At 44.0% G+C, this 14,287-nt stretch overlaps 2 protein-coding genes across 5 annotated transcripts in view; both read left to right on the top strand.

Annotated features, from left to right (window-relative positions):
- uba2 (ubiquitin-like modifier activating enzyme 2) overlaps positions 1 to 4,477 on the top strand; it is an 11,510-nt gene extending 7,033 nt beyond the window's left edge. For both annotated transcript variants that reach the window (XM_017439941.3, XM_017439943.3), the window contains exons 11-17: positions 376 to 469; positions 572 to 684; positions 1,422 to 1,577; positions 1,673 to 1,769; positions 2,700 to 2,805; positions 2,897 to 3,039; positions 3,500 to 4,477. In XM_017439941.3, the coding sequence (XP_017295430.1) occupies positions 376 to 469; positions 572 to 684; positions 1,422 to 1,577; positions 1,673 to 1,769; positions 2,700 to 2,805; positions 2,897 to 3,039; positions 3,500 to 3,702 (912 nt within the window). In that variant the 3' untranslated portion in view covers positions 3,703 to 4,477. The remainder of the gene's footprint in view (positions 1 to 375; positions 470 to 571; positions 685 to 1,421; positions 1,578 to 1,672; positions 1,770 to 2,699; positions 2,806 to 2,896; positions 3,040 to 3,499) is intronic.
- Positions 4,478 to 6,928: 2,451 nt separating this feature from the next.
- The window catches only part of ca5a (carbonic anhydrase Va), a 10,769-nt gene continuing 3,410 nt past the window's right edge, over positions 6,929 to 14,287 (top strand). The window contains exons 1-7 of one of the 3 annotated variants that reach the window (XM_037978164.1): positions 6,929 to 7,397; positions 9,767 to 9,964; positions 10,670 to 10,788; positions 12,005 to 12,100; positions 12,210 to 12,272; positions 12,863 to 13,021; positions 13,991 to 14,141. In XM_037978164.1, coding sequence (XP_037834092.1) covers positions 7,253 to 7,397; positions 9,767 to 9,964; positions 10,670 to 10,788; positions 12,005 to 12,100; positions 12,210 to 12,272; positions 12,863 to 13,021; positions 13,991 to 14,141 — 931 coding nt within the window. In that variant the 5' untranslated portion in view covers positions 6,929 to 7,252. Of the gene's footprint in view, positions 7,398 to 9,450; positions 9,689 to 9,766; positions 9,965 to 10,669; positions 10,789 to 12,004; positions 12,101 to 12,209; positions 12,273 to 12,862; positions 13,022 to 13,990; positions 14,282 to 14,287 lie in introns of those variants that run through there. The other 2 variants (XM_017439952.3, XM_017439953.3) reach the window with 2 other exon arrangements.

The raw sequence follows: 14,287 nt of genomic DNA, 5'->3' as shown, positions 1-14,287 counted from the left end.
TCTGCGGGTGTATGAAGCCCGTCTTGGGTGTCTGCGGGTGTATGAAGCCCGTCTCGGGTGTCTGCGGGTGTATGAAGCCCGTCTCGGGTCGCTGCGGGTGTATGAAGCCCGTCTTGGGTGTCTGCGGGTGTATGAAGCCCGTCTCGGGTCGCTGGGGGTGTTTGAATTGCATAAATGTTACAGATCATTTGTCGTGTTTCTTTGGACGTTCTGAATGTAAACATCTGCATCAAACTCATCTGAGAGGAAAATAAACCCCTCCTGAGGAAGAAAGGAGTTTTTCCAGCTGTGGTTAGACGTTTCTCACAGCTGGAAACATCCTGAAATCAGCTGACTGAGCGTATTAACCCTTTCTCTGCCTCCCGTTGCTTTCAGGATGACCCTCCAGCCATGGACTTTGTCACCGCTGCAGCAAACCTTCGGATGCACATCTTCAGCATGAACATGAAGAGCCGCTTCGATGTGAAGTGTAAGTTTTAATAACTGCCTTCCTCCAGGAATGACCCGTAAATCAGGGTTTAGTTTTATTCAGATGTACGCTGACACTGATTACTGTAATAACTTCTTTCAGCCATGGCAGGAAACATCATCCCAGCTATTGCCACGACCAACGCTGTGATAGCGGGACTCATCGTGTTGGAGGGGCTGAAGATCCTCTCCGGAGAGCTGGAATCCTGTCGCACGGTGAGTTCAAGGGTCACGAACGGGTCTTTGTCCCAGAGTGGGGCTTCTGCTGAAAACTTGAGCTTAATGTGGACTTCAGGTCAGCTGCCTCCATCTTTTATTAAAGCTTTAAAGCCCAGTCCAGCTGGATTGGACCTGACATACGTGATGCTGCAATGAATGACTTCAGAATTTTAATAATCTAAATATTCTGCAGTTATTTAGTGCTGTCTGTGTGCCTAAAGCCAGAAGTTTTAAAGTCTTGATGGGTTCAAACTATAAGGTTTATTTTTCCAAACTGAGCAGACATTCATCGGGTCGGTAACGGTACCGTGTGGTTCTGTCAGTGTAATAAAAAGTAGGGAAGTGTTTGTATTTTTTGCAAACATCCGAAACCAGACCAGGCTCACGTTTCTTCACCGTCTTGTTGATCTTTTTGATTCGTTTGTATTTTTTGTTTAAATTTTCACGTCTCCTCTTTCTGTTCAGCATCTTTTCTGCTTCCTGGCAGTCTGACGTCTCTCTCCTGTAAAATATTAAACACGAGAGAGAAAACGAGAAAAGTTCTCCTGTAGAAATTAATTCTTGTTGATCAGATTTGGATCTGACTCCAGTTTGGTCCATTTTTCTGTCAGTAAGATGAAAATTGAGCAGAAAACTTGATTACAGCAGGTTCCATCAGTGTGAAGTTATAAATAAAGTGTTTTTTGTGAAGTGAGACGTGTTAAATGTGACCCAGGACATGTTTTTGTCTTTAGATCTTCCTGAATAAGTGTCCGAACCTCAGGAAGAAGCTGCTGGTGCCGTGCGTCCTGGACCCTCCCAGCTCCAACTGCTACGTCTGCGCCAGCAAACCCGAAGTCACGGTCAAACTGAACGTCCACAAGACGACGGTCCTCTGTCTGCAGGACAGGGTAACGAGACGGCGCCGTCCTGAGCTGGAACAGGAAGCTGTTCTGAACGTTACAGCGGGGCTTCTTCTTCACGCTGTTTGTGTTTTTCTGTTCAGATCCTGAAGGAGCGGTTTGGGATGGTCGCTCCAGATGTTCAGATCGAGGATGGGAAAGGAACCATCCTCATCTCGTCAGAAGAAGGAGAAACAGAAGGTAAGATAAAAACTCCTTTAGTTTTCATTTAAAGACAAATAAGTCCCTAGAGTTTAATCTGTTGCTTTATTTAAAAAAAGCTTTTCTTTGAAAACTTAAATATATGTAAACTGAACATAAAACATTTTACTTTTGATCCTCTGATTTAACTCGACAGATAAAATAAAAACTCTGTCTGTCTGATTTGTCTGCATGAGGCTTGGACAGTAAAATAAAACTTGTTTGCATCAAAACTGGAGGAAGAAGATGAAAGTTTTAAAGAAATCAAAGAGGTACTGTATTCAGTGAGTTTTCAGACCCCTTAGCATCAAATCCAGAGACCTGTTCTGGTGGTCCTGGAGACTCCGACGTGAGCGGGGGGGTGGCGTGCACCTCCTTCCTGTCTCCGAGCTCGAGGAGCGGGGGCCACCGTGCGCCTCCTTCCTGTCTCGAGGAGCGGGGAGGCCGCTGTGGGCCTCCTTCCCATCTCCCAGCTGCAGTCAGAGCAGGAGATGTTCAGTGTTTAATGACTCATCTGGACAGAGTAGGGTGCTCTTTCAGCTTTTGTCAATTAGTCCAGAAACGCTGATGGTATAAAACCAGTTGAAGTTAGTAATATAACTTGCTGCATAATACGGCTGCACATCGTATTAAAAATGTTTAATGTTTCAGTATTAGTGTGAACTGTATCATTAACACAACAAACTCCAAAAAAATGCATAACAGTAGAAATTTGTCTTGAAGATGGAGGCCAGAGCGGCACATGGAGAGCCCTCTGGACTGACAGGAACGTGTTGGTTTATTAAAGTTTCCCTAACACACGCAGATCTGAACATTTATACCCAGGAAACTAACTGTAACGTTTCCTGTTGTTGTTTCTGAGGTTTAAAATCTGAATCTGTGACGGTTTCCTCACTTTGACTCTCTGCACATCTTCTGCTTTCTTTCCAGCCAACAACTCCAAATTTCTTTCGGACTTTGGGATCCGTAATGGCAGCCGCCTCCAATCGGACGACTTCCTGCAGGACTACACGCTCCTGATCAACGTCCTGCACACGTATGTTCTCATGGTCACGTGATGCTCTGTAAACCCCGCCTTTCTCTCGCTGAATAAACTGAACGCGTTGTGCCTCTGTCCTCGCCGGCAGCGAGGAGCTGGAGCGGGACGTGGAGTTTGAGGTGGTGGGCGAGGCTCCGGACAAAGCTCCGCCCCCTCAGAGTAACCAGGAAGAAGTGAACAGTATCACCAACGGCAACAAAGACTCCGCCCAGCCGTCCACGTCCTCGAAAGGTCGGCATCAGTGTTGTCTGTGTCTAAAGAGGAGTTTAAACAAAAACCAAAAACATTTAATCGTTTTACTGACATGAAATATGTTTTAGTAAAAGAAAAAAGTCACTTTTGTAATCCAACTACTCCTGCGGACTTTGTCAGAACGTTCGGCTCATTCAGGAGGTTGCTGCTGTGACTTTTAGCTTTAACTTTTATACATTTCAAAAATATTTAACTATATTTACAAATATTTTCCACAGAGATGTTTTCAGTTCCTTTTATTCTCTTTAAAATCTGCTCCTTTTATCTTTTAGCTACTGTCTTGCTAATTTTAGCATTTAGGGATGGTTTTGCTAATGTAACTTAGCTCCAGTTTTAGCTAATTTTAGCTTTTAGTTACTGTTTGCATCAATAATCTTTGGAAAACTTCCTGTGGTGTTCATGTTTTGTGGAATTAAAGCTCTCTCTCCTTCCACCGCAGCTGCAGCGGACGATGATGACATCATGATCGTCGATTCTGAGGAGGAGGAAGTTGCTTCGTCCAGCTCCGCAGCGGCGACCGCCGGCTCCAAGAGGAAGCACCCGGACTCAGAGACCGGTGAGACCTCCACAAAGCGCCCGCGCACGGACCAATCAGGTGCAGCCGCTGACAACGACGACGATGACATCATCGCTCTGGACTAACGGACCTCTTGGTCCCGTCTGATGGACTTTCTAAGTTTTTGTCCTTTGACTCCAGACAGACAGCAGGATGAAATAAAACACCTGTTTAATGAAGAACAATCTCCTCCACGGTTCATCTTTTTTTTTTTTGTGCTTCAAGCTTATTTTCAGATGATAAACACGACGCTGTAAATAGATTCTGCATTTTAGAAAATTTTAAAAAGTGCATTTAACTTTTTATTTTTATTTCATTTAAGATCCTAAAATGCTTCTTGATGTTTTAAAAAAGTGTTTTTTTGTTGTATTTTTTTATAAACGTACTGTATTTTTCATGCTACACAAATGAGTGTTTTGTGGGGTTTTTTTTGTAATATAAAAAAAAAGAAATCAGTTGTAAAAGAGGTGGGCAGATCCTGGAGTTTGTAGATGCTGTTAGACGCCGAGCACAGATGGAGAGGTTTCATTTACTACCTCTTTTCTATAATTGACATGTTTGTTTTTTATTTTCTTCACATCTGTAACCAGACGTTCTGTAATTTGGCTGCAGTGAGGCAACAGCCCTGAAGAGGAGCCGACGTGTGTCGGATCTTAGAAAGGTTCGGAAGCGTCCGTTTGTTTGAGACGGACCCGGAGACGCAGCGGGGCGTTGGACTTCAGGAGCCGCAGCACAGGACGTCAGTCTGTTTTCATACGTTCGTGTTTCTTCCTCATCTAACTTGAAAGTTTGTGCAAAGCCTTTGAACCAGTTTCATGAAGACAATAAATGCAGCCGATTCCGAGGCTTCTCGTTCGCTCAGATGTCTCGTGTTGTTTTAGGCCTGAGAACATCCCATAACCGTAACCAGCTGCAGAATCTGACATTATCGCGGTTTTATTGCTGCCGTGGAGCTCAACCGTCCTGTTTCTTTACCGTTTCCTGCGTCGTGTTTCCGTCCTTGTGTGGATCATATAAACACATGAGAGCCATAAAAGAGGAATAAAAACAAGAAAGCAGTTCAGGTGAATTCCCCGGGGAGCAGAGGGCATTTTCACAGCACAGAACAAAAAAACCTGAACTTGAGCCATCCTCACAGACCCGAGAGGATAAAAGTCAACAGGTTTTATTCTAAAGTCTTTAAGGATCTGAAGCCTTGAAAACTATGGAATTTAGAGTATTTTCCAGGTCTGGAAAAACATTGGTGTTTCCAGACTTTTTCATTTTTTTCATTTTACAGAAACTAATAAAAATCATCATTTCTAAAAGTTGCTCAGACATGAACATGATCATAAATCTGATTCTGCCTTAAAGCTCAGATTATTCTGTTGGAAGATAAAACTGTTCCTAATAGCATCAATAAAAGTGCAATAACTAATAATTTAGTTTGAAAAAGAAGAAAAGTCAGGTTTGCAAAGTAAAGTAAACCTGACTTTTTTACCAAAGTTTAAATAAAACACCAGGATTTCAGTATAAATAACATTTATTGGGCTGTTTCTCTTCACATGATGCTTTGAAAAGCCAAACATTTGAAGAAAAAGGCTTTCCAAAAAACTGCAATATTTACAAACATGTTTATTTACAGTAAAATAAAAAAGAGGCTCAAAAAACAGATAAAAAGTCAAAGTTTGAATCTGGAAAAATATAGAATTTCAAAATGAAAAATGTTGAGGAAGTTTGAAAAGTGTCTCTCAGAGGACAACAAGAGGTGACAGAAGGTGACATGGTTGTGAGACGTCTCGGAGGACGTTTGTTGCATAGTGGTGGCCGTGTGTCCTGCATGTGTCCCGTGTATGTCCTGTGTGTCCTGCATGTGTCCTGCATGTGTCCCGTGTGTCCTGTTTATGTCCTGTGTGTCCTGCATGTGTCCCATTTGTCCTGTATGTGTCCTGTGTCTCCTGTATGTGTCCTGTATGTCCTATGTGTCCTTCATTGATTTTCTGGGCTGCTCGAAGCATTCGTACCTGAAATGATTAATCAGCCGTCTCTGTCCTTTCCAGCAGCTGTGAGGACATTCAGCAGGTCATTACGACTCAAAGCTGGAGGTCTAAAGGTAGACGAATACACATAAATAAATAAAGATTCCCACCCGAGTCGCATCTGAAAAGCAAGTCTGAACGAGGCCAAAGTTCCATGTTTCCCTTTAATCACATTTGTCCTGATTGATTTAAGTAAATACCTTTAACTTTCTGTAAACAAATACACGGCCGCACTTTATCTCTAAGTTGTGAAATTCTTGGGACGTATCTGTGATGCAAAACCAAACACGTATCTCATAAACAAGCTTTAAAAATGTACTTCAGCTAAATCCAAAGTCTGTATTCATCAGAAGAAGACATTCTGCAGTCTTTCATTAAGCAGTTTACTTTTGTTGTTTTTATGACAAAAAATAATTAAATGGAGATAAATTAGGATGTAAAAATAGCTTTTTTTGTTATCTGAACAAACCACAAGGGTTTTGGAAAAATGTTTGAACAGACGAAGCCAGAGTGGAGGGGCCTCTGTTAGCAGGTCAAAGGTCAAAGTTCATAACAGGACAACTGGAAAAACACTGCACAAGTATGGTTTGTTTGGAAGGGTCGGGGGAGGAAGCCTCTTCTCTCAAAAAAACAATATGGCAGCACGATTTCTGGAACAACGTCCTTTGGACAGATGAGACCAAATTGGAGGTGTTTACCCATAATGCACAGCAGCATGAGGAAAAAGAAACGTATCAGAGCGCTCCGGTCAGCTCCGGTCAGCTCCGGGTGGACTGATGCGTTCAGGAGCCTCTGCACCATTGACAGATAGTCTCTCTGTCTCTACACACGCACATCTGCGTAGAAACAAGAACATGTTGTTGATGTTTAATATTAGCTAATGCAGTGTCCTTTCACACCAGTAAGAAGTGCATGAAAAATAATCAAAATCAGGCGTTTGTTTGTCTGATGTCACGGCTGACAGTTAGTCCTAACTACTCACAACTATTAGATAAATCACTTCAAACTGGTGAATAGTGTGGAAGTTCTGTTATTTATTTCTAGCATTATCGCTGTTTTATTAATTATTTGTGTATTTTTGTTCGAAATAAATAAGTAAAAACTAAAATCTAAATTTTAATATCTGTGATTTCCTTTTTCTGGCACAAATCAGGCTCCATACTTACTGCCTGTGTTATTTAACGCAGTTCTGTCAGCTCCACGGTGTTTCCGGTCTGTTGTTATGGTTGTTGCTAACGCCCCTAAAAGGAGCGCTCTGATTGGTCGAAGCGACTGGCCCCTCACTTGTCTCCTCCCAGGCCTCGCGAGCGCTCCGGGGACCCGCTGAGGGAGGGTCTGCGCGGATAGCAGCGGTGCAAAAACGGGTTAAATGAAAGTTTACGTAACAGCTTCGGGTTAAATGTTTGTTTGCTTTGTTTGAGGACGTGTTTGACGCATTTCTCCGCCTCCAGACGAACAGCAGGAGGGCGCGAGGCTGAAGAAAAGCAGTCAGATGGTGGCTTGTTTTGACCAGGCAGCTAACTTCAGCGCGGAGTTTAAGCTAACCCCGCCGACCCGGACCCGCAGCCGTTTGTCGTGAAGCAGCAGTTTGTTTTTTTTGTTTTTGTTTTTTAACGAAATGGTGACTTTCTCCTTGGCGGTCAGACCGCTTGTGTCCCGGCTTCACTGCCAGCTCGTCAGGCAAGCCGCCGGGAGCCACCGGGTGACCCCCGTCAGGCGGTGCAACCTGACGGCGTGCTCCAGCAAATATGTCCTGTCTCACGGTGAGTACGAAACGGACTGGTTCGGCTGGTTCGGGTTCGGTCACACACGGGCAGGGAATGGTTCGGACTCTGCAGGGCTTTGCAGCTCAATCATATCCAAACTAATATGATGCTGAAGCCCTTTTGCCTACATAACCGCCTGGCTGTAGGTGACCCATTATGTGGTGAAATAAAGCATTAAAAACACAAATATAAGCTTTTATATCTTTAATCCATCTCAACTTCATATATTTATCTTTGCTGTGTCTGCAGCTTCAGCACAAGGACATGTCCTGCGTTTAAAAACTGAATCAAATATAACACTGTCAGCATTGTTTTTAAATAAAACAAACTGAACATTATGTCCAGTTTTAATACGAGGCATAAATATTCCTCACGTGTTACTCATTAAACACGCCCGAGCAGGTCTAACAAGTCTCAGAGACAACTTTCTGAAGATCCAGGTGTGTCTGGATGCCACCTGAAACCACAGAGACAACAAATACATGTAAAAACTGCTTAAAGTCCAGCAAGGCTTTGTTAGTTTTTAGCCACAATCATAAAGAAAGAAGCGTGATGAGGTCATTCAAAGCGTCCTGGAAGCATTTTAGGTTTGTTGTTTTTGCTTATATGTGATATAAGAGTCCACAGAGATGGCAGGTTTGCTCCTAAAGTTTCAACATAACAATGTAAACGAACTGTGCTCTCTATTCCCTCAGTTTTGTCTTACAGGTGCGTTTTAAGATGGCACTCTATTCCCTCAGTTTTGTCTCCCAGGCAGGTTTCGAGATGGTATTCTTTTCCCTCAGTTTTGTCTCTCAGGTAGTGCTGAATTATCACCCCGAGGCAAAGGCAGAACCAACCTAACGCAGTCATTTTTACAGATATTGAGTTAAAATTTGGTGTGGTAGTAGCTGAGCTTCATTCCAAACACGCAGGTTAAGTGACAGATCTCTGCCTGAAACTTTGCCGTTAACTGTTGGAGTCGTCCCTGTTGGCCAAAAAAAGCTCCTTGGCTGTAAATCGTTGTAATCAACCAGAGTCAAGATGGCCGCCACGGCTTATTGGAATTAGCATACACTGTAAAGTGGCTGTACGTCAGTGAGTTTTACAGATGGTGAGATAAGGTTAGGTGTGGTAGAAGCTCTGCGGTCGTGTTGTTTTCAGGGTTTATTTAAAAAGTCCGTCATTCCTCAACATAAATTGATCTTAATCTGAAACTCGGGCATGAATGGCGGCGGGCGATATGCATTAATCCATGGATTTACAGATATTTTCCACACAGACATACACTGAGATTCTGTTCATTCTTTTTAAACCTGAGTTCAGGGATAAAACCCTTTAGACTCACTTTGTTTTGTTATTTTTTTCTCTGCAGAACGTTACATTTTGTCCTCACAGATGGTTCGAATTTGTTTCCTCTGGAAGATAAAACGACCTCGGTGTTTTAGTAGTTGGAACTGTTTTGTCTTGTCTTTAAAACCTGTGGAATCCGTGACGAGTCCTGCTTGTGTGTCTAAAATATATATATTTTTGTCTCGTCTATTTTAAACAGGTTTAAGCGAATTAAAAGAAAAGGTTATTTGTTGTGTAAACAGAGCTTTAACTGTGAATCTGTCCCCAACATCAGCACCTTTAATCAAACATCTCGTTTATCTAAAACTCAAACCTACATTTATATTTCTCTGTATCCGAATCCAAATGTTTTGTCGTGCAGACGACAAACCGGGACGAGGCAGGAGCTGAGAATGACTCGAAAGGCTTTGTGAGCGGCGGCAGTCAGGTGGTCCACTCCCCCCAGGAGGAGCGGCTGAAATCCGATAAAGATGAAGGTCATTTCCCAGTCGGACCTGTTCGGCTCGAGTCTCAGCAGAAACGTTTAGCTTCCCGCTGGACGAAAACAGAAGCCTTTTGTTTTTCTGTACGTTTAGTTTGGACAACAAGAGAAGGCGTTTTTAAGCTGCTTTTTAATTTAGAGACAGATGTTTTTCGAGGTGAAGCTCGGCTTTTCAGGAGTTTGGGATAACTAGAAGTCTGAGCGTCCGGAGGTCCTGGTCCGTTTCTTTCTGTGGAGGGGAGCTGGAGGCGTGCCAGGACATTCCAAGTGTCACTTTCTGTACAGCCAACCCACTTCACTTTTATTCAGTCGTTTCCTTCAAGAGGAAAAAGAAATACTGTTACTCACCGTCTCATTTTTCATTCAGTTCCTTCTTCGAGCCGAAAGAGGAGAGGCTGAGGGAGTTGTAGGACGGTTAGGGTGTAGTTCAGATTCAGCATGGACTGTCGGCAAGCAGCCGAGCGCTACATGAGATGTAGGTGTCAGCAGTTTCTTGTTTTCAGTGCAAGTGTTTTTATAAAATCTGACTTTCTTTTTCTTTTTTTGTCTCCAGTGCATCCCATGTGGCAGGGACCCCTTGTGGTGCCAGGAGGGGATCGTCAGTCCCCCATAGACATCGCTGTGAGGAGGAGCGTCCTTGACTCGAACCTGAAGCCTCTGGAGACCTCTTACGACCCAAAGACCTGCCAACAAATCTGGAACAATGGCTACTCCTTCCTGGTGGAGTATGACGACACCGCGGACAGAAACAGTAAGTTCTTTTACTGATTTATGCGCTCCCATCTGGAAAGAAAATGATTTATTCCGCCCAAGTTCCTGACTGTAAAATGCTTGAAGTCGTGAGTGTTTTGAAGGGAAGAATGCATGTTTTGATCTACATAAGAGGATTATTTCCTCCCCTGCTGCCCCCCCATCCCCCGTATGTAGGAAAATCCAGTCATCACTCGGAGCGCCACGTGGACTTGATGGCGGTCATGTGACCGGTCTGTTTGTGCTGACCTCTGAAGCTGTAACACCCTCTTCACTTCAGTTTTTTTTCCAAAACACTATAACTCTAAATGTGAATCTTAATAAAAATGCTAAATGTGTGGAGCCGCCTCAGGCGCCGCTCTGCAATAACCTGAGAGCTGATTCACTCCATTTCTGGATGGAAACGTTCAGCTCCTTCAGGAGATTGGGACACCGGACGTTATGAAACTTTGTGGTTTCACTGAAATGAATTTAAACTTACGAAGAAGCTATTGTTTAACTTCTTGCATGGTCACAATAAAAAGTCATCAAACAGGAACGTAGCCTGCGGGCCTTTTTGTTTCCTGGTGAGAAATCTGCTCCTGAACAAACAGAATGAGCCAAGCTGCTGTCCTTGATGGGGATCTGTGGCGTTCAGGAGTCGAAACCTTCGGCCTCTCAGGGTTATTTATTTTTGTTTGTTTGTTTGTTTGTTTGTTTGTTTCAGCGCTGAAAGGAGGCCCTCTGCAGGACACCTACAGGCTGTGTCAGTTCCACTTCCACTGGGGGGAATCCAACGACTGGGGGTCAGAGCACACCGTGGACCGACAGCTGTTTCCTGCAGAGGTATTGCTTCAGACGTGCACGCTCTTCTACGTGCACGGCTCGAGTCATTCCAAAAATATTCAACCGACATTTTCACTGCCATCCCACCAGAAACCAAAGTTAACCGTGAACAGTATTTATTAGGAAAACAGGAAACTTCTCTCTGAAAACTAAGACAGTTGTTGTCTTTAAGCTGAGGAAGTTTTATTCATTTCTGGCTTTTGAAGGCTTTTATTTAAAGAAGAAAACCCAGTTTTAGGACATTCTCCTCAGCCATGAGTTTAATTCTCTTGTAACGCAGAAGTCCTGGTTTAAACTCCAGACTTTTAATTCCACGATGTGGCTCCTCACCAGGCAAAGAAAAGATCTTCAAGCAGCTTCAAGGAAAAACTTTCAGTTTGTTTCACGTTTAGCTCTCAGAAATGCCAGGAACAACCAAAGTCAGATTTATTAAACACTGTCGATGTTTAGAGTTATCATCGCCCGCCGCTGAGAGATGAAGGCGGGCGATAATGTAACCGTCAGCGACATGAATTCATTTGTTCTCATGAAGTCTCAGAAAGGAAACATTTAACGTTTGTCTACAACCGATTACCTTTTTACGCCCAGTTCATGGCTGCAGCTTCATTTCTGAGCTTCAGATTTACGTTCCTTTAAGAAATGTTAGGCAGGGGCTGATCCCTGTGGTCAGCCGGAACCAGAACCAGAACCAATCAGCCGGATGAATTAAATTGTTGTTTCCAGCATCACTGGTGGTGTTTGACCTTTTTATTGGAGCTGCTGTTGGGTAATCTGAGTGTTTTTCTGGACTTAAAGCACTGACTCTGTCATGTTTTCATGAGAAGATATTAAAGTTTGTAAAGTCGGCCCGGATGAGTTGGTTTGAAAAGAAACGAGAGTCGCGCTGTTTCTACAACAGATTTTGATTACTTCTTTTATTCATGTTGGTTGAATAGTTTAGGAACTGTTTACATAACTGAAATAAAAGCATCAGTTTTCTGTGAAGCTGCTTTCAGGCGCCGATCCCTGAAGTCAAACCTTAGAGGTGTGTTTGTTTAACTCATAACATCTGTCTCAGGTTCTCTTATGTAACGAGATGTTCCCGTGTGTTTGTGGTTTTTATTTGATTGTATTCAGAGCAACACGTTACAGCTCTGACCGATAATAGAAGTTGACCTTAAAGGTAAAAAGGTCAGGTTTCGCTCACGGTTCGACTCCGACTCTGATCTGCCCTCAGCTCCACCTGGTCCACTGGAACTCTGACCAGTTCAGTCTGTTCGAGGAGGCGGTGATGGAGGACAACGGTCTGGCTGTTATCGGCGTGTTCCTGAAGGTAAACAGTCCTTTTAACATCCTCCTGCAGCTCGTTGCTGAGCGTTCATGACTTCCTGTCAGCTGAAGATCTGAACTTTAATCCAGATTAATGTCTGATCCTCGTGCAGGTGGGAAAGAGACACGAGGGCCTGCAGAAGCTGGTTGATGCTCTGCCTGCAATCAGACACAAGGTCAGTGTCTTCAGCAAACTTATAAATCTCTTTTTTAAAAATGTGACGCCCTTTACTGGCTTATAAACCTCTGAGTGTCTGAGTCAGGAGCTCAGGAAATGAAACTTTAATTGTTGCATCTGAACGTCTGTGGAGTGAAGGTCGATTATCCTGCAGACTTGTTCACCTCTCTGCGTTACAGCTGTGTGCGTAGAGCCCTCCATCATGGTTAATGAATAACCACCACCCTTCTTGGTGGTGTTGATCTGTAGTTTAACTGTTTTTAATGTTATAAAGACCCATCTGGGGACGTTCAATGCAGATAAACCCAGGCCATAAACGATAAAACACACAGTATTGTGAATGAAATGAGTAGAAACATCTGAGCTGGCTCCGGCGCCATCACCTGGTCAGAAGGTGTAACAGGAATCTGCAGCAATGAGGGAGCAAACAGGAACTTCCTGATTTCATCTTCTGAAAACAGACAGCTGTTTGTTTTATCTTTTCTAAAAACCTGGAAGTCTTTGTTGATTCTGACGCTCCTCACGCCTCGTTTCTCTCATGTGATTGTTAGTTTTACATCTTGAAGCTTTTTTTTTGCCCACCTGCAGGAAAGCGTGGTCGAGTTTAACCACTTTGACCCCGCCTGTTTGTTACCCGCCAACACGGAGGACTACTGGACGTACCATGGCTCTCTGACCACGCCCCCTCTGACCGAATCCGTCACCTGGATCGTCATGAAGCAGCACATCGAAGTCAGCCACGACCAGGTGTGTGAAGTGTTTTAGTGTTACCACACTGTGATAGGATTGATTGTGATTGGTTTGTTGTTAAATTATGAGCCCAATATTGTTGTAAATCTCACATCTAAAAGATAAAATCGTTAAACTCACTCTTTCAAATGACTACTTAATGTTGCTCTAAAGAATGATCGAAGGTTTCTAAACCTGAAGGAGAATAAAGGAAGCATTAAAGCTGTTTTTACATCAATTTAAAGCTTATGTCAGCCACACAGTTAGCAGCCTCCATGAACCAAAACATCTTTTTACTGCAGCTGAAGGTGTCCTGCGCTGCCCCCAAGAGGTCAGACACGGTCAGTGCAGCTTTTAGTTATATTCAGAGGGAACCTCGGCTCTTTTCTACAGCTGGTCTTAAAATGAACAAAGCAGTGGTTCTCAGACTTAGTTTAGTCCTCGTGCTTTTGTCTCCTGTCTCCAAACCCCTTCAGTCACTGAACTGATTTAGGAGGAGCCATTCAGCTGTAATAAACACACCTAACCCTGGTTGAAGGTGCACTTTAAGATGTGTTCTGCGATCCCATCAGTGTTTCTGCAGGAGACCTGAAGTATTCTTCAGTTTCCACCTGAAGTCATAGTTTGATCGAAGCAAAAACACTTTTTAGATGTTTTCTACTTTTTATCTTTACGTCACAGCTCAGCTGATGGCGGTTAATTAGCTTGGTAAACAACCTGTAAATACTTCATACATCTGAGTACCACCAGGGGGATCCTGAGTACCACTGGTGGTACTTGTACCGCAGTGTGAGAACCTTTAACATAAACAGGTGCTGCAGAGGATAAGTCAGGACTGATCAAACTGCAGGAGGAGCAGTTGTAGCTGATCTGAAGGTGGAGGCTGCCTGCAGGCTGAGCCCCATCATGTCTCCAGCTGTGATCCTGTTCGGATCTGTTCGGTTTGAGAACTCAGTGGGTTAAAACGTCTTCTCCCCCTCCTTTCAGCTGGCAGTCTTCCGGAGCCTTCTGTTCACCTCAGCCGAGGAGGAAGTACAGAAGAGCATGGTGAACAACTTCCGTGTGCAGCAGCCTCTTCGAGGTCGCACCGTGCGCTCCTCTTTCTCTCCCTTCCTGCAGGGGGCGCCGTCAGCCAGAGGCAGCAAGCACAGCTGCTGAGGCTGCTGGACTCACAGCACCGGGAGTCCCCCCCGCATCCCTCCGGGAGTCCCCCGCATCCCTCCTGGAGTCCCCCGCATCCCTCCTGGAGTCCCCCCGCATCCCTCCTGGAGTCCCCCGCATCCC

Source organism: Kryptolebias marmoratus, linkage group LG11, assembly GCF_001649575.2.
Source record: "Kryptolebias marmoratus isolate JLee-2015 linkage group LG11, ASM164957v2, whole genome shotgun sequence".
Classification (NCBI taxonomy): domain Eukaryota; kingdom Metazoa; phylum Chordata; class Actinopteri; order Cyprinodontiformes; family Rivulidae; genus Kryptolebias; species Kryptolebias marmoratus.
Note: the sequence above shows the minus strand (reverse complement) of the source record. Positions and strands in the feature narration are given on the sequence as shown.